Source organism: Planococcus citri, chromosome 1 (assembly GCF_950023065.1).
Source record: "Planococcus citri chromosome 1, ihPlaCitr1.1, whole genome shotgun sequence".
NCBI classification, from domain to species: domain Eukaryota; kingdom Metazoa; phylum Arthropoda; class Insecta; order Hemiptera; family Pseudococcidae; genus Planococcus; species Planococcus citri.
In genome coordinates, this window is record NC_088677.1 from 70,909,920 (window position 1) to 70,937,337 (window position 27,418).

A 27,418-nucleotide genomic window follows, 5' to 3' on the forward strand; every position below is an offset into this window, starting at 1 on the left:
CAAATTCAATTTCAATGATTGAGAGTAAGTATACGATCATTCCATTCATATTCAGTTTATGTATTTTTAAAAAATCAAATCAGACTGAGCACTAAAATTTAAGATAAAATATGAGGAAATCAAGAAAGACCCCAAAATATTCAAAATAAAATCCCCCCCCCCCCCCCCAATAAAAAACTCAAAAACTGTAAAAAGGAGAATTCCACAAACATTTAAGCAGAAAAAATTACTATTAAAATTTCGCGCAAAATCAGGATAAAACTTCTTAAAAATCACGAAAATTCAAGAAAAAATGTTTCGACGAAATTAAGAACAAAACATTTAGTCAGAAAAACGAATCGGTAAAATTCAAAACAGAAAAAATGGAAAACTCTCGAAAATTCAGAACAGAGAACTGACGAGAATTAAAAGTATGAATTCGGAAAAAAAATGTAGAGAAAACTTATCGAAAAATTTCAAACAAAACTCAACACGATTCAAGACAAAAAATTATTCAAAGAGAGCGGAAATCCCGAAGACCTTCCCTATAACCTGCCATCGGTGACATGGGGGATTTATACGGGAGTCGGGAGTAGTACCATTTTGTAGCTCTCGTCGAGGCGAACACAGCGCGCTACCTACAAGCCCCTCTATCTATTCATGGGAAGAAACTACGGGCGTCTAAAGTCTAGAAAATGAGCAAAACCAAAGAATGAAAATTTGCCAAAATGAAAAATTTGACCTAGGGAACTTGTAGAACATTTTTTTAGATGAAAATTGCAATTTTTGGGATTAGCCTACCTTCACTTTTGAAGGATCCATGCAATTTTGAAGTTTTGAAACAGATCAATTTGAGTAAATTTGAAATTTTTCAGAAATTGATCTGTTTCAAAACTTCAAAATTGCATGGATCCTTCAAAAATGAAGGTAGGCTAATCCCAAAAATTGCAATTTTCATCTAAAAAAATGTTCTACAAGTTCCCTAGGTCAAATTTTTCATTTGGACAAATTTTCATTTTTTGGTTTTGCTCATTTTCTAAACTTTAGACGCCCGTAGTTTCTTCCCATGAATAGATAGAGGGGCTTGTAGGTAGTGCCCCTTGTTCCCCGTGATGAGAGCTACAAAATGGTACTACTCCCGTATAAATCTGTCATGTCACCCATGGCAGGATAACTTTGAGGGAAGGGTAAAGGAGAGAGAGATTAACGAATGAAAAATATCAACATTTAGAAAAAAATCCACTACAAAAGGTGAAAATATGAAAAAAAAACAACTCATCAAGTCTTAAAGATGCTTCCCTCCCTGAAAAAATGATCAAAATTTTAAGGAAATCATAACTTTTGGAAGAAGAAAAATCACAATTCCTCAAAAATGTAAGCAAAAAAATCGCTAGTTTTTTTAAAGCACGAGATTCGGAAAAAAGCTGTTGAAACAAAAAAAATGCAGCCCAAAATTAAGGCAAAAAAATGACCATTACTGGGAGCAAAACCAAAATCGTGAAAATTCAAAGTTGAAAAGTCTTCCAAAAACTGGAAAAATCATCGAAAATCCAAAAAAAAGAGAATTTACGAAAAATCAAAAGAAAAAATGTTTATGAAAAAATGATTCAGCAACAATTCAGACTTTAAAAAACATCAAAATTCAAAACAAAATCATGGTAAAATTATTTTGGAAAAAATCATTACTACGAGCAAGATGTAAAAATCGATCAAAACTGGAAAAAATCCACTGAAAACTATCGAGAAATTCAAAATTGATGAGTAATACGAGTACCAACTTGTTAAAATGGGGAAAACTAAAAAAAAAAAATCAAAATATATCTGGAAAAAGAAAATTTGTAACGCTAAAAAAGCAGTAAGGCCATTTAAATAACAGATTTTTTTTCCTTCAAGAATTCTGGTTATGTCGTTTTAAAAGGTACGTGGTGTGTGTGAACAGGTTTTTGAGAAAAACGCCTTTTAAACATCGGCCTTTTGTAAAGGTCAATGCTTTTAAAGCTCTCTGGACGCGGAACGAAGCATTCTACGGAGTGCTCCTGAGCTTAGACTACGAGTGAAAAATTTCTTCCGAGAGAAATATCCTACGTACCCCACATAGAATTCATCACTGGTGCTTTTACATTACCCTCTAATCTATGCAAAAGTACAGGCAATTTTGAAAAATTGTACCCAATTTCAAGGGAAAAAAAATCGAAATTACAACGTCAAGAAAATGTCGACGAATAACCATAAAACTCGTAACAAGGTTACTTTTGTAAAAAAATCGAATAAATTCTCTCGAAAACGAAAAAATTCATTTTTAACAAAAATGAGGGGAAAAATCAAAACTTTACCAAATTGACCAAGGAAGCTGAAATTTGAGATACACCCTACATATTTACGACATGCCAAATCGATTTGAAACTGTTTCAAACCGTTTTGAGCAGTTCTGGAGCCTCCAGCAGATTTTTGAAACTGGAAATTCCCACAAAATTTCACCAAAATGGAGTTGGAAAGCTGAAATTTATTCTGCAAACTAGTTTCAATGCACTGCGAAGTACTGCAGGTGAATTTCAAGTCGTTTTGGAGCCTCCAGCGACTTTTTGAAAATTACTGGAGCCTCCAGTAGATTTTTGAAACTTGAAATTCCCGCAACATTTTACCAAATGGAGTTGGCAAGCTAAAATTTACTTCGCAAACTAATTTCAATACAATATGAAGTCGACTACATGGTGGTTTCAAATGATTTTGAAGCTTCCAACTACTTTTAGGAAATTTCAATTTTCCAAAAAACACCATAAGATCTCTCAAAAAGTCGCTGGAGGCTCCAAAACCATTTGAAATCCACCAGCAGACGACTTCGTAGCGTATTGAAATTAGTTTTCAGAATGAATTTCGACTTTCCATCTCCGTTTGATGAAATTTTTAGGAAATTTAAAGTTTCAAAAATCTACTGAAGGCTCCAGTAATTTTCAAAAAGTCGCTGGATGCTCCAAAACGACTTGAAACCCCCCTGCAGTTGACTTCGTAGCGTATTGAAATTAGTTTGCAGAGTAAATTTCGGCTATCCAACTCCATTTGATGAAATTTTGTGGGAATTTCGAGTTTCAAAAATCTGCTGGAGGCTTCAGAACTGCTCAACATGGGTTCAAACAGTTTCCAATCGATTTGGCGTGTCGCAAATAGGGTATATCCAAAATTTCAGCTTTCTTGGTCAATTTGGTGAAATTTTGATTTTTCCCCTCATTTTTGGCCTAAATTTGATTTTCAAAAATTCACCAAAAATCGAAAAAGAAACATTAGCACTTGAAATTTAGACAGGTGAAAAATTTTCACGAGATCTTTCGATCAACCTCTGCAGTTTGAAAAATTTTGTGCAAGTCCTATGTTGGAACACAAAATCTGCGATTTCGGGTGACCTGTCAATCACAATGGCCGCCATTTTGTAAGTAGGGCCACTTTTTTTTGAGTACAAAGGCTAGAAATGTTTCTTAGGACTTCTCTTTTAAGAAAAAAGTTGTCTCGGAGGATCGACGGGGGGGGGGGGTGGGGGTGCAATAGATCCTTAAGCGGGCTTCCCGACTATACGCCAAAAGGAACTACATTTTACTTCAGTTAACAGTTGTGAAGTAAGTATGTACCTAGGTGGTTGAAAAATAAACAAGATGGCCCAAAACACCACAGAAGTGGATTCATCCTGCGTAGACCATCAGTGCCAAGAAATGACCGATGAGACAAAGTAATAAGTGCTTTCGAAAGCTCAATTCTTCCTCTTTCCAATGGTGTAATTACTTTTTTCATTTGATCACGTTATCGCGACGAAAAATTCATTTCTAGTAACGCATGTGGGAAAAAACACATTCCAAAAATATTCGTACACCTCCCAAAATGACAAAATGATAGAAAAAATAGCTTTAAACTCGGACTTCGCAACGGATCTACACGGGGATGGTACCAACGGGTAGCTGGGACAATGACGAGTCGAATGACCACCGAGTTGACCCATCTAGCATTTCGTGGGAGGGAGAAAAGTGTACCTAAAGTTGAAATACTTTGGACATACGCTAAGTGCTCAAATTTTGGGATAATTGAAAAAATGAAAATACCATCTTGCAGAGAAAAAAATTTCCAACAAGATAGGTTTCATCATCATTTACCTATCTTCAGTCCTACAGGCGCCATTTACAGAATTACCGATTGAAAAAAGTACATTTTATTCTGTTTTCTATTTTTAAGCGAGTATTTCCCTACAATTTCAAAATTGAAGGAGCAATGGCCTAAAGAAGCAAGACTGGTTTGTAATGAAATAAAGAAAAGTCATAAGCTCTGTTCTATTCGCTGCTCCGAGCAACTCCGAGTTGCTTCGAGCAGCAATACTGTGTTCTATTGGCACATTTTTACTCGGAGTAATCCGTCTAATCGTTCTTTTCGCAAGGAGTAGAGTCAAAAGAGCTGCTCTAGAGCAGGTTTTTCTACACCTGCTGAAAAGGAAGTGCAGAAGGAGTAGAGTAAAAAGAGCAGACTTTTTAAGGCGACATTTTTTTTTTTTACAATCAGTATTCCGACATTCCGTTTTACGAGTGTTTATTTTCTTTTTTTTGTTGAAATTTAGTTGTTTTACAAGGTGTTCTTGGATTTGTGTTCTTTTCGAAGACTCATTTCCCCTACTCTCTCTACTCTTTTATCGGTTCCGGAGAAAATCACGAGAGTACACAGAGCTACTCGGAGTAGCGAATAGAACAGAGCTATAATGGGTTTTCTTCTCTTTTTCAAATGAGAATACCTGCTGCAGGTTTGAACATGTTTGATCTTTTTTGTAGAAAAACTAAATTCTTACAAAAAAGGTCAAAACATGTTCAAACATGTTCAAACCTGCAGCAGGTAAGTCTTCTCATTTGAAAAAAGACTTTTCTTTCTTTCATTCAGATCAGTCTAGCTTCCGTAGGCCGTTACTCCTTCAATTTTGAAGATTTTTGATATGTTCAGAGGACCATTTTTGTAGGAAATTGAATTTCCTACACGATGGTCACCTCTACTTTTATGGTATCTTTGAAATTGTAGGGGAAAACTCGCTAAAAAATAGAAAACAGAATAAAATGTACTTTTTTTCATCAGTAATTTTGTAAATGGCGCCTGTAGGACTGAAGATAGGTAAATGATGATGAAACCTATCTTGTTGGAAATTTTTTTCTCTGCAAGATGGTATTTTCATTTTTTCAATTATCCCAAAATTTGAGCACTTGGCGTATGTCCAAAGTATTTCAACTTTAGGTACACTTTTCTCCCTCCCACGAAATGCTAGATGGGTCAACTCGGTGGTCATTCGACTCGTCATTGTCCCAGCTACCCGTTGGTACCATCCCCGTGTAGATCCGTTGCGAAGTCTGAGTTTAAAGCTATTTTTTCTAGCATTTTGGGAGGTGTACGAATATTTTTGGAATGTGTTTTTTCCCACATGCGTTACTAGAAATGAATTTTTCGTCGCGATAACGTGATCAAATGAAAAAAGTAATTACACCATTGGAAAGAGGAAGAATTATTGAGCTTTCGAAAGCACTTATTACTTTGTCTCATCGGTCATTTCTAAGATCAGTAAAAAGCGAAAACGGCTGACGGAGAGCTTAAATTGAGCACTGTACGAATATTTATATTACCGACTGTATTTCTAAAAGAAAAAACCACCACGTGCCAAAAACGGCACGTCAGTCGTCAATGCATTACTAAATACGTAGACGTGCCGTTTTTGACACGTGGGTGGTGGTTTATTAAAATGAAAATTACAATGGCGGGTGCCGTTTTCGGCACGCGGTGGTTTTTCTGGTGGTCTACGCAACGTCAACATTTTCCAAACTAAATAATTTCACGCGATTTTCAAATTCAAAATGAAACAACTCGAATACTAATTATTGGTGACACGACACGTTCCATTGACACATATCCCACATGATTTGGTCACATTACATTACATACAATCAGATATTTTGAAACACCCGGTACTGGATAACCGATAAATTCGGATAACCCTAATGAAAGTATGATATTTACATGAAACATAATTATATTATAGAAATATCCTCTTACCTTCGACAAACAAAAACAAACCGTCGCGAATAGAAATAGCTGGAAACTGGATTAACTGCTAAGCTAAGCTAAGCTGCATTTTCAGCACCGATCACCAAACCGAAAAACAAAGACTTCGAGTTCGAGCAAAAGTAAAAGATCACGATCACGAATCACGTCCACGGCACCAAATCAACGTCAACGAGAACTACAGACTACAGTCGAGAGCCGAGAGGAATAACGCACAAGAGACCCGCAAAAACGAAAAGTTAGGAAAAGTAACATCAGGCAAAGGCAACCAACGAATGAATATGAAATGAAGGACAACGAAGAACAAGAAGCCGAATGAAGTATCGTGCGATTTTCATTTCCCTCCACTCCTCCAGTCCCACCACCCTGATGTCAACTGCCGAAGACTCGAGAAACTGGAAATTGGACGAGTCCACTGCGCGTATAACAGGTTTCTTCCCCTAGACTGTCGCCTTTCCATCTCATTGAAATCATCGCACAATACGCACAATCAACATTTTGTTTTGATGTTTTCCTCGAACTGAAGCCTCGAACAACTGCGCAGTAAGTAAGTAGTAAGTTTACAGCGATAAAAAAAAAACGTCGAATCGGTCGAATTGCTGAATAAAAAACCTTTATATCCCTTAAGCGATGACTTATTTTTATGCTGACATCGCTGAGGAAACCTCCGGGTTTGACCCGGAGGTTTCCTCAGTGATGTCAGCACGTAAAATTAATGTACTGACATCACTGAGGAAACCTCCGGGTTATGTTAAGTTAACGAATATAATTAAAATACTGACATCACTGAGGAAACCTCCGGGTGCTGACATGGACCCGGAGGTTTCCTCAGTGAAGTCAGCACCCGGAGGTTTCCTCAGTGATGTCAGTTCTCGAGGGATATTCTCTTGCAAGACGCGATTGATCATGTGTATTCAATTTGTGTGTAGATGTTTATTTATGTTAGTGGTAGTAGCGATAACAATTGACAATGACGCATTCACTTTGTTCGGCTCTTTCACAACCATTCTCAGTAGCTAGAGTTTTCAACGATAAAGCATTCAAAAACTATCACCACTTCGCCAGCTCACCAACTATTCTCTTTTTAGCTGATGCGAGGTATTTCTAGGAATGTTCGTAGCACGAAAGCGGATACCAGTCCCAGTCTTCCACCATATCACCAACGATGGCTATTAGTACAGTCATTTTAAGTTTTTTATTCGGACTAATTCCTACAAAAGGTTTTTTTGCGGGATACTGTAGTGGAAGGGGTCCTATTCAACATACTAAAAGTCCCACCCCGTACCCCGCGTGCGTCGCGTGCTAGAGCGTGAAAAGTGTCCCGCCGCGGCGTTTTTTGCGATTTTCTCGCGAGGAGTTGATTTTACGTCGAAAATAGTTTTATTTTTGTGTTCTACGTCAAATTTCCGATCTAGTGATATATCAACTGTCCTTCTACCCCCAAGGGGGGTGGAGCTAGAACTATTCAAAAAAGGGGGGTTTCCTGAAAAATACATAAAGGTTATAGGCGCCTAAGAGGGGTGAAATGGTCCCCGAAAGCGTTCGAGTTGATATTAGCATGGAAGATGGGTACCATTGAGAAACTTCCGCGTGAAAAATTTCAGATCCACATCCCCTCCCCTTTTTGAGGAACCCCCCTTTTCTGAAATTTCAATACCACTTTTCTCAGCCCCATTTTAACCGATTTTGAAAAATTTTCAGTATGTTATGTATATCCCTAGTAGGTATCCCTACAAAAATTTTCAACCCCCTCCCCTCATATTTACCCCTCAAAATAGCGTTTTTCAACTTATTCTATGCTTTTCAACAATAGTAAAACTTGAGAGGGCCAAGTGCTCTGGAGAGGTCTAGATGAGTGTAGCAAAAAATCTGATGTCATATTCGTGCTCAGCGGTATCGAATCATAAGAAAACGACACCCTGTTCATTAATATTTAGTTATTTTCCCCAAATTCCCATTTTACCCCAACCCTCCCTCAGACACATTTTTACACCATTTTGAGGGGTAAATATGAGGGGAGGGGGTTGAAAATTTTTGTGGGGATACCTACTAGGGATATACATAACATACTGAAAATTTTTCAAAATCGGTTAAAATGGGGCTGAGAAAAGTGGTATTGAAATTTCAGAAAAGGGGGGTTCCTCAAAAAGGGGAGGGGATGTGGATCTGAAATTTTTCACGCGGAAGTTTCTCAATGGTACCCATCTTCCATGCTAATATCAACTCGAACGCTTTCGGGGACCATTTCACCCCTCTTAGGCGCCTATAACCTTTATGTATTTTTCAGGAAACCCCCCTTTTTTGAATAGTTCTAGCTCCACCCCCCTTGGGGGTAGAAGGACAGTTGATATATCACTAGATCGGAAATTTGACGTAGAACACAAAAATAAAACTATTTTCGACGTAAAATCAACTCCTCGCGAGAAAATCGCAAAAAACGCCGCGGCGGGACACTTTTCACGCTCTAGCACGCGACGCACGCGGGGTACGGGGTGGGACTTTTAGTATGTTGAATAGGACCCCTTCCACTACAGTATCCCGCAAAAAAACCTTTTGTAGGAATTAGTCCGAATAAATCCTCTCATTTCATCTAAAATGACTGTACTATATTGAAAAAACTTACATACATGACCAGACGATGACGAATATATACTTGACGAAAACTAATGAGTACGCAAATCTAGTCTTCACAATACCACCACAGCTCTTGACTTGACTGCGAACCACAAATTCCAGATGAATTATCCCAAATCGAAATCTCACAAGTAACTAGTAAGAAACAATTTCAGCTCCGAAGGTGCACCTGGAGAGACCTAGATGGTACATATGGGTCGTCGAAGAAAGGGCAATGGCATTTTCGAAAAACTAGTTCCAGAAGATGTGCATACTTAAGTATGGGCGTAAGACGTTTGCGAACCAACCTATTGTTTGTATTCCTCTTTTGTTGCATTGATTAATGATCTAAAAGTGAGACATTTGCGAACCAACGAGATTCAAATCAAAAATGAACTGTGAGCGAACGAGTGATTCATATTGAAGCCAATGTAAGACATTTGCGAACCAATACCAACCAGTTAGGTGTAGGTAAACATGTTAACACCTTTTTGGCCTAAAAGTGAAACATCATCTGATAACTTACGAAGCTCAGTGGGCCAGAAAACACCCTTCCCCCAATTGCTAAAATTCAATATCTCTGGACCGTTTTTCAAAACTTTGCATAACTTGAGTACCTATACAAATATTTAAAGGGTCATTTCAAAACGAAGATAATTATGTAGCAACTGCAAAGTGACCTAAAAAGTGCAAGTTTTTTTTCCACAAAAATGAGACGACCGCCCATGTCCTATAGAAGGAAAGTAGGATATTCGAATCTATCTTGAAGAGTGGAATGGGTCAATCACCATGCACAAAATATACTTAAATTAGGTAAAGTGAAGGTTTTCTTTAAATATACACATGCCTTGAACTGCTCGTATCTCAAAAATTACATTTCGCAGTTAGGTAAATTTTGAAAATTCAAAATTTGAGTCTTAGCATGTAATAGGAAGAGGGACCCGAAATTCGGACCAGGAATGCCCAGTGGGAACTTTTTTATATCTGTCGCGTGTTTACAAATTCCCTATGGGAGCTTTTTATTCCCGAGTCTTGGGTATAAGAAAGTCCCCCTGGGGCAATCATAGACCCAAAAATTTGGATGAAAAGGTCCCTCAGGGCATTTGTAAACTCCAGCATAAAAAGTACCCCTGGAACATTCGTAGAGCCGAAAATTGGCATGAAAAATTCCCTCGGGGCATTTTGTAGACCCGAGCTTCGGGTGTCATTCAGATGAAATTTTTGGATCGCCATCTTACCCTTTTTACCCTTGAAATGGAGCGAAATTGCAATATGATAGGCATTCTATTCTTCTACTTCTCATATCATATTTACGCAAAAGGACAGTGGTTCGCAAAAGTCCTACTTTTGGGGTTTGGTTCGCAAATGGGTACATTTTGAATTAGAATGTATGAGCATAATGATTCTTTTTCTTCGCTGCCTCCATCCTATTGTGGTTCGCAAACGGGTTGCTTTTCGGCTGTCAATTCTCCTATTCATGGTTCGCAAACGGGAACCGGCCCTTAAGGATACTCGAGATTTTGCGTCGACTTGGGCCACTGACGTCAGATGTCAAAACCCAAGATCGCTTTTAGGATTCAATTGAATGATGGTGAGTGGTTAAAAATTTGCAAATCGCTCTTTTTTAGGTAAGTATAAGTTCATCGTCGTGTTTTGAAATATATTCTTTCTTTTCAAATAGTTTACACGACAAAAATTGAAAAATATCTTTTCTGAAACTTAGAAAATTTCCTCATTACTAATTTCAAAAAAATTGAGAAAATGGCCAAAAAGGTTATCCAATTATGTATTTCGTTTATTTGAAATTGTTTAGGTGGCCAAAAAATTGGCACCACAGAAATATTTAATAATACGACATATTTGAGTGAGAAGACAAAATTTTCTAAACACGAATTTACCAAAAATGAGCGATTTTCATCAGTCAATCAGTAGGTCTAGGTACTAGGTATACAGCACTGAGGGTGGTCTTGAGTTTTGATGGCACTCGCTGAAGTCGACTAGTCCTTCTCAGTTCTCATAAGTGATAAGAGATTGCTGGAAAGATGCTACATACAACGAAATAACCAAAATTTTTCGAAAAATGACCCCTCTTTGAGAACCTATACGGCCCTTCTCTTAAGAGGACCTCTGAACCTAAAAATTTCTTCTGAGTTATTTCCAAGTGAAAATAAATGTGTCTACTGGATTTGGTCAAATCAAAGTCGTCCTCGTCCGACATGTTTTTTCGAGGTTCATCCATATCCAATCTTTTATTATAGAGAGATGATTTTTTCTCAGACTTTTTTATACGATTTTTTTTCATTTCCTAGGTCTATTAAGTACCATAACTGGTATACGTAGTATCACTTACCGCGAAATATTGGGAAAAAGCGGCGGTCAAAACGTCATCTGCGGCAAGTTTTAATAATTCTCGAACTTTCGCCAAATGTAGGTACAAAAAAGCTGCTGCGATCGGGGAAAATAGCTGGGAATGGCTCAATTTAAAAGCTCAAATTTTTTCGTATCCGATAATACTGAATTGTTTCATTTCAAGAATTCTTTCGACTAAGAAATATACAGTTAAAGGCTTTCGATTTCATCGTTGAAAAACGACTAAATTCATCAAAAAATTGAGATTGATTAAATCCAAACTTATTCTCAGTGATTATTAAATTTGAAAAATTGTAAGAAAAATCAATGTTTCATATTTTTCTCCTTCGATAAAAAAAATACGAATAGCAACTACAGAATTAAAAAAATCCAAAACTCGCATAAAAAAATAAAGAAAACCTAACAATCGTTATCATACCATGAAAAAATCAAACATAGGAAATCGTAGGTACGACGATGAAAATATGTACAAATAATCGACGAACGTTACAAAATGAAACACTAGAGATAAAGCACTGGAAATCGAAATATACCAAAAAATGACCACTTTTCAACATTAAATAACATAATCTTTGAAACCATAATTACAAAAACAAATCGACGTATTTCAAATAGGTACTTTACTTGGAAATTTTAAAGATTTTTCAATGAATTGATGCAATGTTTTGAATAGATAATACGTTCGATGAATTTTTACAGTTTTTTAAAGGCATAATTCAAAGATCTCGAAGATACTCAGCAAATTAGTTGAAGTTAATTCAGAAAAATCCTTCAAAAGTAGGTAATCGATTGAATTTTCTCTGGTTCACCAGTAACACAATAACGAAACTTGTAAACTGTACCCTTACGATATCTTTCTACCCCTTATAATATGTATTCATAATTATTACTGTACGTTGTATTGTGTATTTTTAACGAATTGTACGTGTAGATGAATCGATGAAAAATTCTCATGAATGAGATACTGCGAGAAAACGTATACAAAAAGTACCTATTACAGATCGATCGTCCAGATTCATACGAAAAAATTTATCGAATGTACCATAAAAATGAAATAGGCAACTTAAAATGTTGTTTAATAATCGATGCTGTATTAATACAAAACGCATTCAATTTCAGAACTAAAAATGATCATCTATTTTAAAATGAATTAAAAAAATAAAAAACACAAAAATGAGAACTATTCAATATAAAAAATACACCTAGGTGTAGTGGTGTACTCTACCTACATTGAGAAGTAAAAATCTAATAAGTAATAAGTAAAAAAAAAGATCGAAGAAAAAATGAATTGTAGGTAAGTGAAGTACCTACCGATCGGTACACGATACAAAAATATTCATAGAAAAAAAAACATCATCGACATTAACTTATTATATTTTTCGATTTGAAAAATCATTCGACCGTTCAGAAAACTCACTATGATCGTCAGTCGCGTCTGAATCCGACAAGTATTCGAACTTGATCGTCTTTTTTGTCATATCAGAGTGTTTCATCAAAAATGCGCCTTCGAATGTGATCACCATCGAAAAACCAATCCAACATAGTATTAATAATGGTCTTGTTATCTCCATTCAATATATTCTTAAGAATGTCGACTTGTCTGTAATTGTTAATTTTATGCAATTTAAAAGATATCGTGGCTTCCTCAGATTCAAAATACCACAGTAAAAAATTATTCACATAAATTAAATTCTGGTCCAGCGGAGAAGTGCCAGAACATACGGGATAACCACCAATTGGGGTTTTCAATACGATAATATACTCCATGAGCAGGTCAAACAGGTCATAGATTGGTAAGGTTTTCTTGAATTTTGCTATTGCCTCTTCGTTTGGAGCACACCATTTGAGAAACTGCTGCCATTTTCGCCAACTGAAGTCGTCGATTGCACATTTGCTTAAATTACGCAGACAACGTGTGTAACACGATCGTTTGACCTCGGATAACAAATTCGGCTCGGAAGGCAGGAAACATTCGATAATATTTTTTACTTCGTTCAGATAACCTTCATCCAATAGTTTGATCCATGATTCCAGGTTTTCTTTCATGAGTTCACGTCTAAACTCGTCGGCCAACTCCTCTGATGGAAATGAACGAAAGATGAAGTCGTTGAATTTGACCAGTGCATTAAACGTGAACTCGTGTATCGAGGACACGTTCAAATCGACAATTTGTTTCATTTTATTTCGAACGTCATCTTCGCTCGGCGAACAGAACCTCAAGTATTCGATCAATTCGTCGCATAAACCGTTTCGGATATACTCAGTAAAATTGTAACTCAGATCGTGGACATTCGCCATTCTACATTTAAATTCAACAATTGAGGTTCCATCGAGGAAGCATAATTTCATCAACTTGTCCAAATCCGAAACTTTCGCTACCATAATTAATTCTCGCCAATGTCTTTGCCATAATGTTTCTCTCAACGTAATGTCCAAATTTTTCAAGAGATCAAGCTGAAATCGCAAGTCGATATCGCGCCGACATATTATACTGTTACTGTTCCACGAAATCGATAAACTGAAAATAAAGTTAACGGAGGGAGAATTACAAATTACGTTCTTCAAACGATCAGGTGCACTCGACCATACATAGTAAGTTATCTGATTGATGGGTTTCCGGTGACCTTCAAACTCACATTGCGGTAATGCATACAAAATGGCGGAAAATTCATCTTCGGTTATCTGATCTTTCATGAAATTCCACGTTCGCAAAATTTCATCAACATGAATTTCACTTTTCGTCAAATCGTATAAGATATGGAAAGCCCGTATCTCGGGGGATTGTAAAATATGTTGCCATTGCGTCCAGTTCAATTTTGGCAGCAAATACCGAGCAACGTTGTACTTTCGCAGAAGAGATGGAATTATGAAAGTCCGTTGACGAGAATCAATTTTATTCCAAAAGTATTCCATCGCCGACCATTCCAACGATCTTGGTGACGACAAGACGCGAAATTCAGCCGAGTCTCCATCATCTCCTGGTATCAGATGCAACTCGCTTCTCATATAACAAGTCCAATAATAAAGTGAAGGAGGATGCTTAGAAAATTCATCAGCCGAACTAATATCAATATCTTGCGATACCAAGGGCCACAAACGTTGGATGTCGTTTTCAAAACAATACGCACAAGCGAGTTTATATGCGCTTATTTCATCATTCAATTCGACACTCGCTAATACATTTTTAGCGGTACTTTTATCACAAATTAGACCATTCGGCGCGAGAATCACACAGTCGAGACAGATTGCAGCGATTTCATAAAATTTATCATCGATGTACTGCTCCAGACGATGCAAGTACCGTTTCAGCTCTCGGCCCATCCGTGCGATACCATGATCGAGAAGGTTTTTTATACAACTAGGCATATCTGTTTGTAAAAAAATATCACCGATGCTGAATTTGTGCGTTGAAAACCACTCAACCCGCAGAGTTTTAAATTCGTCGAGGTAAAGATGAGCGAACTGCTGACGCCAACACAGCAAAGCCAGTTTTGAAGAAGCGATCGACTTCAGTGTTCCTTGCAGGGAGGAGAAAACAATCGGATTTTCATTCGAATTGGCTGATTCTTGATTGTCCATTGCTGAAATGTTGCTTCGGATCGCAATAGGGGTGAAACTGGTTCCTGAAATTAAAACAAACTCGGTAAGTATTTTGCATTTTTATAAAAATGAAAAATAAAATAACAATCGAGAATACTGATTAATAGAATACAGTAGGTAGATGATTTCGAATGAAAGTTGCGCAAAAGAAATCCATGACGACTTTTACGAAAACATGGCTATGCCGACTTACCTAGTCGTAGCTTCTGCTTCTAATTTGAATAGGTAGTTGTTGTAATGAAAAATAATATTTTCATAATAATCGAACAAAACACTCGGCCAATGCGGTTCTCAGCTTCCGACAGCGACAAATGAATCGAATCGTAAATTTTCAACACGATGTGGCTGTATGTAGAAACAAATCACGAAGTCGGCTTGAGCAAAGTACATATAAAATTTTTCCAAACGAAGTACGAACATGAAAATTGTAATTATTTGAAAATGCGAAAATGCGCTATGCAGTAGCAACAACGATTAACAATAACTATAACTAATGACCGGAGCTTCGGCAACGGCAATAAAGAAACGCTAAACTAAACAGCTAAACACTACAGTTCGATTCGAACGATGGTTTCTTATCAGATGGTGCAAACGGAAGTAGGTTAAAGTAGGTATACGCATACGCCATATTGGTTCGAACCAACGGATATAAACATTACCAGAACGTAAGTAAAGTAAGTTACATATGTATATGCATACAATCTTACGTGTAAAAAATGTAATTTTTCGATTGTTCGCGGGTTTGGGTGAGTTTTTATGTAGTTTCGAACTAAAGACAATGAAATTTCCTATCGATTGATGTTACATCTTTGTCATTTTGCGAAAAATTGACGATTTTATGAATACTTCTATACCAATTTTTTCATACTACATGACAACTTTAAACTAAAAATATACTCGAAATCTCCAGTGAACACACAGGTATTTTAATATAGCAAAATGTTCGTAATTTCATCTTCTTTAAAATGGGTGTTTATCGAAAGCTCTACGTGCAACCGTTCAAAAGTTCTAGAAGTTTGAAGTTGCAAAAACAAGGCAAAAACCAACCGCGGATGGTAAGTATCTCATCTACACTGAACTTTGAACTAGAATTACGAATTACCTACTCAAGATTTTCAACGAACACATAGGTAGGTATGTCAATACAGCAAAACATTCGTTATTTTATCCTTTTTAAAATGGGTGTTTACCGAAAGTTCTACCTTTTGCCGTTCAAAAGTTCTTGAAGATCAAAGTTGCGGAAAATGGTCTACAATCAACACTTAGTGACTGATAACAGTGATGAACACTTTCCGCAACTTTGATCTTCAAAGTTCTCAAGGTAGTTCCTTGAGGTTGAGCCTTAGCGGGGAGCCCCTGGTGGATGCACGGAATGAGGTTCTATTCTAATAATTTTAGGCTCCCCTCCCTTGGGTCTACAATTTTTTTTAGAGGTACCCAACAATGTTCAATCAAAAAATCAAAAATCCGAGGACAGGGGCATTTCACCTATTTTATCCGGGAATACCCTTTACCTTGTCAAACTCATTTCAGTCATTTCCATTCACAATCCGATCACGAAATTTCAAAATCTGGTGATCGGCGATCAGATCATTCACTTGAAAAATGATCGCGATCAGATCACGATCCGTTCAGATCAGCAAAGGCAAAAGTTTTCAAAAATTCGGGTTTTGAGAGGTAAAAAACAATTTCTTCATTTCCTTTGATCCAAAATTTTAGAATTTGAATGACGACGTGACGAGTTTTTAAAAATTTTAATGTAGAATGTAGGTAAAAAATGAAAGAAGCGAGGGCGGAAGTTTGTTTTGAGAAGTAAAGCTGTTTTTCTGGTGAGAAGTGAGATGCGTTTCTCGGCTTAAACTTTCTTAAAATTTGAATACCTAGGTACTTAATCGATTTTTTCAAAAGTTGAATTTGAAAAAAAACACAGGGGCCCAAACAAAGCGAAGGCAAAAGCTTTCAAACATTCGTGTTTAGAGAAAATAAAAATTGAAGGACAAAATGAATAAAAGCGATAATATCCATGCACCCTGATTTTACGTTCATCGTTCATCAGAAGAGTATTTTGCTGATCCTAATTCTGTTTGTGGTGATAGCAGTTTCGCAAATCGAGCAAATCCAACCACGTTAACTTAATCATCATTTATAAGTATATGTAATTACTCATTGTCGATTTTGCAATTTCGTAGACATATCAATGTGTTATCTAAAAATGAATAAAATATCCCATATAGGTACATATATCTAAGTGGGTATTATACCCATATCGCAGAATGTTTCTCAAAAAATGCATATTTCGGATACTCTTACCTTCTCATATATTATGTAGGTACGTATTGGTGTACATATGCACTCAAGACGCAAGATGAAAACACAAGGTAATGATCATTCCTTCCATTAGATCAGAAACTACCTACCTAGGAGATCCAGCATCTGCAATGAATAGGTCAGTTGGTGACATTTGGGAACACTTATCAAAGCATACAATCAAATTATCAACTAAAAAACCTCCAATTCACAAACACACACAGAATTTTTTCGGTAGGTAATTTAAATATAATCACAGCTCCTCGAAAATACAGTAGACTCCCGATTATCCGACCTAATCGGGGGGGGGGGGGGTAAGGTGTGTCGGATACCAAAAAAGTCGGATAATCCGAAATGGATTTTTTAAGCGTAGAAATTAAGTGCATAAGCTTGAGAAGACAATTTTTTATTCAGAAAATCAAGTTTTGGCTCAAAGCAGGAACAAAAAATCAAAAAAATGATGAATAAACAAAAATAATGTACTTTTGTACATGAAAGACAATGAAATACTCACTCAAATTATAACTTTTTGAGATAAGTTGGATCAATTTCAAGGAAAATAACATCGTTAGAATACAAAAATGCTGCATACGGCATCATTATTTACACTCCAAAATCAAAAATTAGGGGGTTTTCGGATTATCCGACCTTGGTGGGTCGGATAATGCGAAATGTAAGTCGGATAAATCCGTACCGGATAACCCGAAAGTCGGATAATTCGGAGTCGGATAATTGGGAGTCTACTGTACGGCGAAACAGCAACTATGCTCGATAGGTATGTTCGAAAGATTTGTGCAAATGGAAGTGATTCGACATGGGAACGTGATTAATAAAACCACCTTACATCGAATTATGAAATACGAATTATTCACATCTTCGAATTTGAAAGCTGCCAGAAAAAGTGAAATTATATACCGGAACATATGGCCGATGAATATCCGGTAATGTACATCAATTTCAATACGTAGTATCGTTGAACGTAGGTCTAGCGAATCGATTCAAACTGTCAGTGTCAGAGGTAAGGTAAAAGCCTGCTTTCACGAAATTTTTTAAAAATTTGGACCTCCAAGAATAGCGTTCATTTTTTCACTCATGTCGAAGTTGAGTAGTTGAAACATGATTTTTATTTAAATGTACTTGAAAATTTCTTAATTTCTTAAATCAAAATTCAAGACCTAGGAATGGGGATTATGGGGGTTCGCCCAGTGATGGTATGATTAGAACGAAAACTGAAATGAGTAAAACTGAAACTAAAAAAAGCAAAACTGAAATTCAAGTCAAGTTCCTAATTCATTTTATTTCAAAATTTCCAAAATATGTACCTATTACCATAGTGACATTAGTGACTGAAAAATAGCAAAAAGTGACCAAAAATTTGAAAAAAAAAGGTGATTAGAATTTTGAGAAATGAGAGCAAAATGTATAATAGTATAATGTTAGTCGGGAAACCCGCATACGGATCTAATGCGCCCCCCCCCATCGATCCTCCAGGGCAACTTTTTTCATAAAGGTGGAGCCCTAAGGAACATATCTAGCCCTTGTCCTAAAAAAAAGTGACCTACTTACAAAATGTCGGCCATTTTAATTTGACAGGTCACCCAAAATCGCAGATTTTGCGTTCCAGGACTTGCACGAAAAAAAAAAGGTAGATCGAAAGATCAGGATCAGGCAAAAATTTCATCTGTCAAAATGTCAAGTGCTAAAGTGCCTTTTTCGATTTTTAGTGAATTTTTGAAAATCAAATTTATACCTAGGCCAAAAATGAGGGGGAAAAATCAAAATTTTACCAAATTGACCAAAAAAGCTGAAATGTGGAATGTGCCCTATTTTCGACTCGACAAATCGATTGGAAACTGTTCCAACCCGTTTTGAGCAGTTCTGGAGCCTCCAGCAGATTTTTGAAACTCGAAATTCCCACAAAATTTCATCAATAATGGAGATGGAAAGCCGAAATTCATTCTGTAAAATAATTTCAATATGCTACGAAGTCGACTACTGGTGGGTTTGAAGTCGTTTTGGAGTCTCCACAGCGACGTTTTGAAAGGTTGTATGGCGTTTTTTGGAAAATTTAAATTTCCATAAAGTAGCTGGAAGCTTGAAAACTATTTGAAACCACCATGCAGTCGACTTGATATCGTATTGAAATTAGTTGGCGAAGTAAATTTCAACTTGCTAACTCCATTTGATGAAATTTTGGGAAATTTCAAGTTTCAAAAATCTACTGGAGGCTCCAGTAATTTCCACAAAGTCGCTGGAGGCTCCAAAACGACTTGAAATCCACCTGCAGTCGACATCGTAGCGTACTTGTTTAAATTAGTTCGCAGAATGAATTTCGGCTTTCCATCTCCATTTTTAAACGAAATTTTGGGAAATTTCGAGTTTCAAAAATCCGCTGCAGGCTCCAGAACTGCTCAAAACTGGTTGAAACAGTTTCCAATCGTTTTTTTGTGTCGAAAATAGGGTATATTCCACATTCCAGCTTTCATGGTCAATTTGGTGAAATTTTGATTTTTTCCCTCATTTTTGGCCTTTTGATTTTCAAAAATTCACCAAAAATCGAAAAAGGCACTTCAGCACTTGAAATTCTGACAGGTGATAAATTTTTGCCTGATCTTTTGATCTACCTTCGTACGGTTCAGAATATATTGGCTCCATCTAATCGCATCGTCTTAACATTTTTAAAGTTGAACAGTTGATTTTCAATTTTTTTATAATGATGATTCTGAAAAATTTTCATGAAAAATATTGATGATCATTTCCTAAAATTATGCACTTTTTCTTTTTTACAAGACAAATCTTTAACAAAAGTGACCAAAGTAACTTTTTTGACCATTTTCGATTTGATGAAAAAATAAAAGGAATTTGAACTGAAACTAGTCAAGAAAGTAAAAAACTGATACTGAAATGTATAAGTTTCGTCACCACTGCAGGGTTCACCATTTCAAAGAGCTAACTTTTTCTTCTTCAATACTCATGAAAAAGACAACAAACTTTGCTCTTTTCGAAACAATTGAAATAAAACACGAAAATACCCTTCAATATCATTGAAATCGTAACCCCAATAAAATACACACCTTTTATATAATCACTTTGTATTATAAATACGCCGAACATGATACAATTTCACATAATTATTACATTATAGCTTCAAGCTACTCGTGTATAAAGCATAATGAAACAGAAAAAAAAATATAGCAAATTAATATACCCACCATTTTACATTCTTCAACTCATAGTCACTACAAAATCAACAGTATCGTACATTATCACCAGTCAGCATATTAAAACCATGCTATAAATATAATCATTATCAAATCCTACATCTTTATTAAAACAACGACAAACAATTTCGTATACGTTATCTCATTATCAAACTATACGAAATTCATTTATACGATAAAATGGAACGTCAGATGTGTAATAATTTGGTCCCTAAAGATGTTAGACAAATTCATCGATATAAGCTACACTTGCTCGATAAATACACGCGAACGATAAAACATACGACGAACAAAAACACGCACACATATCTATTAAAGACGGTAACTTTGAAAAAAAAGAGAATAAATTTAAGCTCAATATTCAAGAAACAAAAAAAAAGGTAGTATAAAATATTGTTTAAAAAGTACCAAATTTTAAACCTACGAAAAAAATTATTTTTGCGCCGAGCTCAAAAATTCAGTGTGTAGTCGCTGCCCAAGCGAATAACTTACAAATATAATCGTAATCATACCAAACTTCTCAAATATAATATTACTTTTCAAGTTAACAAAATCACAGAGAATTAAATTGTTTTTAGAATTTCTTTTGAGAAGTTTCGTAAAATAATAAAGTATAATATTGACATCGATAAACTGGTTTCATGAGGTGATCTCAGTCTTAAAATTTACGAGCAGTGATACATTTATGAATATTATAAAGCCGCACTCAATATATTATTCCACGTTTAAAACACTATAGAAAATTATTGGTTCGTGATGAAACCAGTGTCATGTAAAATGTATTCCAATAATGATCAAAGAGAACCGCCATTTCTTTTCTAAACACGACAAAATTTACAATCGTTAATTGACATAGGCGAACCAAATTTTCTCTTTGATCATACTAATAAAAAAAAAACAACTGCAAGAAAAATAAAAAAAAAATATCAACAAAAAAATTATCGATTATCACAAAAAAAATAATCAAATCGTTAATCTAAAATCGTGGCTAATAATAAAAAGGCAATTTGAATTTATAACCATGAAACACATTCTCAATTAAGCGCACACATCGAACCAATGATACGATAACGAATCGTTAAAAATGATAATTCACGATTTACAAAACACAGGTAGATATTCAATTTGAAACTGAATGTAAAATACTAACGACAAAATTACACATGTAAAAAATAATATACATAAAAATACGTACTAAGTGTAAACAAAAAGAAAAAAATAAAGAATGATACGTGTAATAAAAACGAAAAAAAAAAACTGTTATCACATACAAGCAATAAAACATGAACCAATATTGTAAAATTTACTCGAAATTTTACCCTAACCCGACCGTTGCAAACGGATGCGTAAAATTCGAATCGAATTTTCACCCACTTTAAACGCCACCGGGGCTAGCTCGCGAAACTGGCAAATGATTTAAAAATACTTAAATTATAAATAAAAATGGTAATGTGTATTAAAATATCAAATCGATGATAACAGAATTGAATAAAAATAACTACACGAACGATATGAACAAATTTAAAATGTGAATTTTCTTCCATAAAATATATAAGTAATACAAAATTCGTGAAATATACCTTATTATGAAAATGAATGATGGATAGGGAATGTCATCCTAAGTAGATATCAGTATCAGTCGACGCCGGAGAATCCTTGAGATCCTTCGATTGCTTTAATCAGCTTTTCCTTCAACTGTTGATAGCTTTCGTACGGTGGGAGATCAAGTCGATTGAAACTGAAACAAATAAAGTTCAGTTAATCGTACCAACTTTGCAAACGTATTTTTATCTGATCAAAATCATCTCAGATTTGTAAACACTTACCAAGTATGAGCTCTCGGATAGTTATCCGGTGTACCCCATTTTTCGATGGTAAAAAGCTGCGGACCGTTACTGCCATAAAGTTCTTTAAATCCATTCATAGGAACTCTCGATGTGCCGGTTACAAATTGCAGTAATCTAGCTCTCATTTCGTTGTTAAAACTGAGCACAATCTGAAATCGCAGAAAGATTAACAACGCTATTTCTTTCAAAACACATCGCATTAAAGGTATCTAGTTAATTACCCTCCAAAACCATTGAATAGTTTTCGAATTCACATTGTAGTCGCCTTTATAGGAGGTATTTTGTTTCCAGTCTTTCACGTCGATATTTTGTATACCACACATCAACAATTCCAATTCATTTTCGTCAAATATTTTAATTAAATTTAACGGTACTAATTGACTGAAACCTTCCAAGAAGGCGGACATTTGTGACTGAACACGAGATACGAATCGCCATTGGATAACCAAACTGCAATTAAAAACGACGACAGATTAGATAATTTCCACCAAGGATGAATTACGATATTTAGAAAAATATGAAAAGTTCAGTTTACCTAATGTACTCATCTTTATTATCTTGAGTTACCGGAATGTTGGCGCCATTTGACTTTAACTCGTGATGAGAAGTATGACCGAATGTTTCTTCATCTAGTGAAAAAGTCAATTCCAATTCGGACGGATCGTTTTCCTTGATCCATAGCAGGGAATTATAATACTCGGAATCGACGCTCTCCATATCCTTCAGTTCGATGGGTTTACCAAGCATCATTTTGTAAAAAGGTCTGATGAAAAATGCATCCAGTAATTTGCCATGATAAACAGCCATTCCGGCTACTCTTCCGATAAATGCGAAATAATTCAAGTGCTCTTCGTTGCATATACCAGACATCGGATTTATTTGCAAAGTATAATTGTCTCTGTCAAAACAAAACAATATAAAAATCATCATTAATCGTAACGCAGCGAAAGACGACGATAAATACCTATTTAATCGAAAATATCGATAAATAGAGAGCATACTTACACAGCCGAATACTCGAATAGTCCGTAATAAGGATTAAACATTTCTTTCGATAATAAAAAGAACCATTCTCGAGCTAAGCCACCATAATCGAGACCAACTTCGTTTTCGAATTCGATCCATAATTTAGTTTTTAATAAATCTACTCGATTGGCGGTCGTAATAATTCTATACGAGTCTTCTAATATATTCGATCTTCGCACCTTTATCTCGAATTTATTTGGTACATTATTCTATACAAGATGAACACAAGAAAAAAAATTCAATTAAACAATGATTATTGGCTGAGTATTCTAAATGTTTGGAATTTGGTGCTTACTGGTTTTCTCAATTGGTTTTTCAAATATTCGTATTTCCTTTTGTAATCTCTGGAATACGGCAGTGCCTGAAAAAAATACAATTTTAAGGTAAAGTACAAAAAATGAGAGAAAAAACACATTTCTGATACGGTTTTTTTTCTAATTTTATCATACGACAGGAAATCACGTCGCTAATTAAATGTACCGATATGATTCGAGAATTATCGGTAAATTTTTACGAGCTCGTCGATATTGAATTACCGAGTGATATGTAAATACGAGCTAAGTACCTACGTATCGCAAAAAACTCACAATTGCATCATTACAAGGAAATGGATTTTTGTTTACCGAGTCAAATTTTTAGAAAAATTTCGTCATACTTACAGGTCCGGCAATTTTGGGATTCGATAACCTTGGATCTTCCCACTGAGTCGTTCTTGTATCTGAAAAGAATAGATCGAAATTTTAACAAACAACTCGTTGTTTTTTTTCAATCGTTCAGAAGTAGTTCTCAAACGATTCGTTTACAAGCTACGAATCAATTGTTCGCGAATAATTTCGAGAAAAATATCGATGATTCAATTTTTAGAGTGGTTTGAAACCAGAAGTTTTAAATTATTTTGTTCACAATTTTCTCTGAAAAGGATCTCGATTTTTTGCAAGACTGATATTTTTATTTTTGTTTAAAATTAGGTATCCATTCATGTCAAAATGAGTGAATTTATTTGAAATTAATTTCAGGAGATCACGATCAAGATCAAGAAGGATTCTCAAAATTTCCCAAGGCAATTTTTTTAAGATAAATCTAACAACTCAGAATGAAAAAATCCTTCACACTCAGAAGGAAAATGATTGGATCCTATCAGGTCTGAATAGATATAATCCGACCAAAAAATCTGGCTCGATGAAATCTAATTGAATCCAGGGAATATTCGAAATTCATCAATTCATCTACAGATGACTAAAACCTTTCAAAAATATTTTTCAAAAAATCATAAGCTCGAAAAAAAAACACCAAAAAAACTCACTATGGTCGATATAAAATATTCTTCCGTCAGTATGAACTCGTTCTTCCCATCCTTCAGGCAAAGGTCCCAATTCATCGTCGGGGAAATTGGAATGTTGACCGTTATTACTCGACGTCAGCATACTAGGCATAGGACTAGCACGTCCAGTTCTGGGATCAACCCAAGTCGTAATTTTGGCATTATGATCAATAAAGAACGTTCTACCGTTCGGAGCAATCTGCAACGACCATCCTGGAGGTAATCGTTCGACTTCTTCTCTGGACTGCTGGAAATGAAAATCACATTTCAATCAGATATAGTCAAACAAACGAATCCTCACATGGGGGAAAATGAATATACCTGATTTTCGGGGGGTGTGTGGTTCGGAATGTGATCTGAGGACGAAGCGCTGTCGCTTTCATCGACTGAAGCCGGCTGTAAAAATGATGAATTGAAATTCACCGATAGATGAAATCATACATAATTTTCCATATCAAATTGACCTAAATTACCTGGCTAGTCGATGATAAACTTTTATCATCTGTGTGATCAGCGCTAATATGAAATCTACGTTGAAATTCTGTAGCTGCTGTTTCCATCACAAGATCGTTTAATGCTGACATAGTTTTTTGACTAGAAAAAAATACATGGTCGAAATAGGTAAATTAACCCTTTCCGTTGATTTTAATACCCCTTGAGAGGGATCAACATTTGAGTGAAACTCACTTAAAGGAGGGCCTTTCCCATTGGGTCGTTCTAGCTATATGATTAACGTAATACATTCTTCCGTTCGCGTCTTGTCTTTCTTCCCAACCAGGTGGTAATGGATTTCCTTGATGGTCAACGTTGCCTTCGGGTATCTACAAACGTAAAAACGAACCATGTAATTAACGAGATAAAGTTATGACTAATCGATTCTCGGGAGTACTGCATCACGTACCTGATTTGCTTGAGGTGTTTGATTGGTAGAAGATGATGATTGTTGGGGCGGCTGCGAACTAGGTGCATCGATTACCATTTCCCAGTCTTCTTCGACTTGGCTATTTCTATTGACTTGCGTATTATCTTCTTCTTCATCGTCGACGTCTCCATCTTCTCTCACAAACGCGAGATAAATTTCTAAATATCCTTTAACTTTGGAACGCGAACTACGAAATGAAAAACAGTTATAAAACATGACGAGCTAACCGTAAGATGATGATGCGTAATCTATATCAGATAAAAAAAAAACGAACCTCTTCGGTTGCAGATAGTATATTTTACTTTCGATTCGTTCATCTGGCTTTTCCTTTGGCAAATTGCGTAAAGATAATTCTACCATACCGAGGAAATCATCTCGGGTAATTCGATTTTCATCGAAGACTTGTATAATTAGTTTATGTACCGAAGGATTCACCTGTAACGTACGTTGCAATTTCGTCAATTCGTGTAAGTTTTTGACGTCACGAAACCTTTCAAATGAAAAATTATGACAGTACTTACTCTCAAATAGAACTCTTCATTCCAAACTGGGTTTAGTGTCTGAAAAAAAATATTACATATCGAATGGATTAATTACCTACTCGAAACCAAACTCTGGTTAGATAAAAAAATAGGGAATTTTTACCTTCTTTTTTGTTCGTGTGAAAACCGAATCGATGACTTGCTCTTCGTTCAACGTTGCGACGTCAATTTTCACATACGGATCGCTGAAATGTTCAAAAACCCGAATGAATAAATTTCCATTAAACATCCTAATGACTAGAGCATTGATAACGACCGTGTCACATATCAAATAGTAATCGACGTTGGCGGATATTTCAAAGCCAAGTAGCTCATTTATACGTATTACGTACCTTGCTCCGAATATATCTTTTTTCGCTAACTTATACCCGGCCAATATCTTCAAATGAAGAGATTTCGTTCCAGTGGGTCGATTTTCCTACAAACAAAAATAGAACGTGAATAAGGTGTGATTATAGCGTAGATTACAGTGATATAATTAGTCTAATTCGGGTGATAAGAATTAGGTAAGACATCTCTTCGAAGTTCATGAATCGGAAACGAATTATCTTCATAGCGATTTCATAAAGAGTGCAGATAATTTACAGAATCATCAATCTTCGAGTCAGCCAACACGATCACACAACATCGGGAGTAATTAATCAGAAATTTGCCCCAGAGCCAGTGTGTGAGTTCGAAATTGAGTACTAATCACTCCCATGGTGTGTGATGTCAAATGATACGGTTAATTGCTTTTTTCAAAGTAATTTAGGGGTGACAGATAATAGACACAAGTGTTTGAACCAATAAAAATAATTATATGTTTAGAAATTGTAACGAATACGTACTGTTTCCAACATTATTACAGATATGAGAATTCACATCGCAATCGTCGACTTTGAACGTTCAAATTTGTCTCCTGTAAGCGATTAATTTTTACCGAATGTTTCCGATGTATGTGAGAATGATTTTCATGTACCAATTAATAAATTAATAATTTAATTAAAACATTAGCTCATCCAATAAAAATTCTTCAACACTTATCACGTCTACGTATTGACGAGCCTACAAAAAAACTCGAATATCCACTTTTGGAGCACCTTCGTCGAGATTTTCGCCAGGTGTGATTGGCAAGTCCGCTACCAAAGTACGCGCTCTACAGATCTTGGTTGCAGGCTGTTGGTTATGGGATGATTTTACAATAAACATTAGGATAACAATGGGTTTATTGTAAAAGTTGGCATACATCTAGAGAACGGAGCCTCCTAGGACTAACTGATAACCTTAATCTGAAAGGGAATTTTATCTTCTACAATTTTGTTCCTTACCATTTTTTCACTGGGATACACCATTCGTCAGGAAAGTCAACTTTTATGTCAAAAAACATGAATTTCACAAAAAAAGAACAATGTTGAATTCATATTCATGCATTTTGACATCAATGTTGAGTTTCTGGACAAACAGTACATCCTACGATAAAAATAGTTATGAACAAAATTGTAGAGGCTGAAATTTTCTTTTAGTGGAGTGTAATTAACTTTCCCTAGGATGCAGCGGTTCTTGAGATACACGCACGTAAACAGTTTTTCATTTTTTGGCATTTGTATGTTTTGGCATAAAAG

At 35.7% G+C, this 27,418-nt stretch overlaps 3 protein-coding genes across 6 annotated transcripts in view; all 3 read right to left on the bottom strand.

The window, feature by feature from the left end:
• LOC135844575 (uncharacterized) overlaps window positions 1-6,351 on the bottom strand; it is a 427,884-nt gene extending 421,533 nt beyond the window's left edge. For all 3 annotated transcript variants that reach the window (XR_010558642.1, XR_010558652.1, XR_010558634.1), the window contains exon 1: window positions 6,040-6,351. The gene's annotated coding sequence lies outside the window, so the exon portion shown is untranslated. The remainder of the gene's footprint in view (window positions 1-6,039) is intronic.
• A 5,793-nt stretch (window positions 6,352-12,144) lies between these two features.
• On the bottom strand, window positions 12,145-15,183 carry LOC135845018 (uncharacterized). The gene is made up of 2 exons (XM_065363498.1): window positions 14,825-15,183; window positions 12,145-14,654 (listed from the first exon to the last, which is right to left on the bottom strand). Exon 2 carries the CDS (start codon window positions 14,608-14,610, stop codon window positions 12,511-12,513), a length of 2,100 nt encoding a protein of 699 aa, XP_065219570.1. The 5' UTR covers window positions 14,611-14,654; window positions 14,825-15,183; the 3' UTR covers window positions 12,145-12,510.
• Window positions 15,184-20,013: 4,830 nt separating this feature from the next.
• Window positions 20,014-26,879, bottom strand: Nedd4 (E3 ubiquitin-protein ligase Nedd4). 2 transcript variants are annotated; one of them, XM_065363665.1, is made up of 17 exons: window positions 26,645-26,879; window positions 26,150-26,235; window positions 25,921-26,002; window positions 25,797-25,835; window positions 25,550-25,710; window positions 25,255-25,462; window positions 25,041-25,174; window positions 24,827-24,947; window positions 24,675-24,749; window positions 24,336-24,597; window positions 23,692-23,750; window positions 23,328-23,393; window positions 23,012-23,241; window positions 22,542-22,904; window positions 22,228-22,456; window positions 21,986-22,155; window positions 20,014-21,897 (listed from the first exon to the last, which is right to left on the bottom strand). In XM_065363665.1, exons 1-17 carry the CDS (start codon window positions 26,654-26,656, stop codon window positions 21,795-21,797), a joined length of 2,400 nt encoding a protein of 799 aa, XP_065219737.1. In that variant the 5' UTR covers window positions 26,657-26,879; the 3' UTR covers window positions 20,014-21,794. The 2 variants fall into 2 exon arrangements, with proteins under 2 accessions (XP_065219737.1, XP_065219668.1); XM_065363596.1 differs by having other exon boundaries at window positions 24,336-24,600.
• Between the last annotated feature and the right edge of the window lie 539 nt (window positions 26,880-27,418).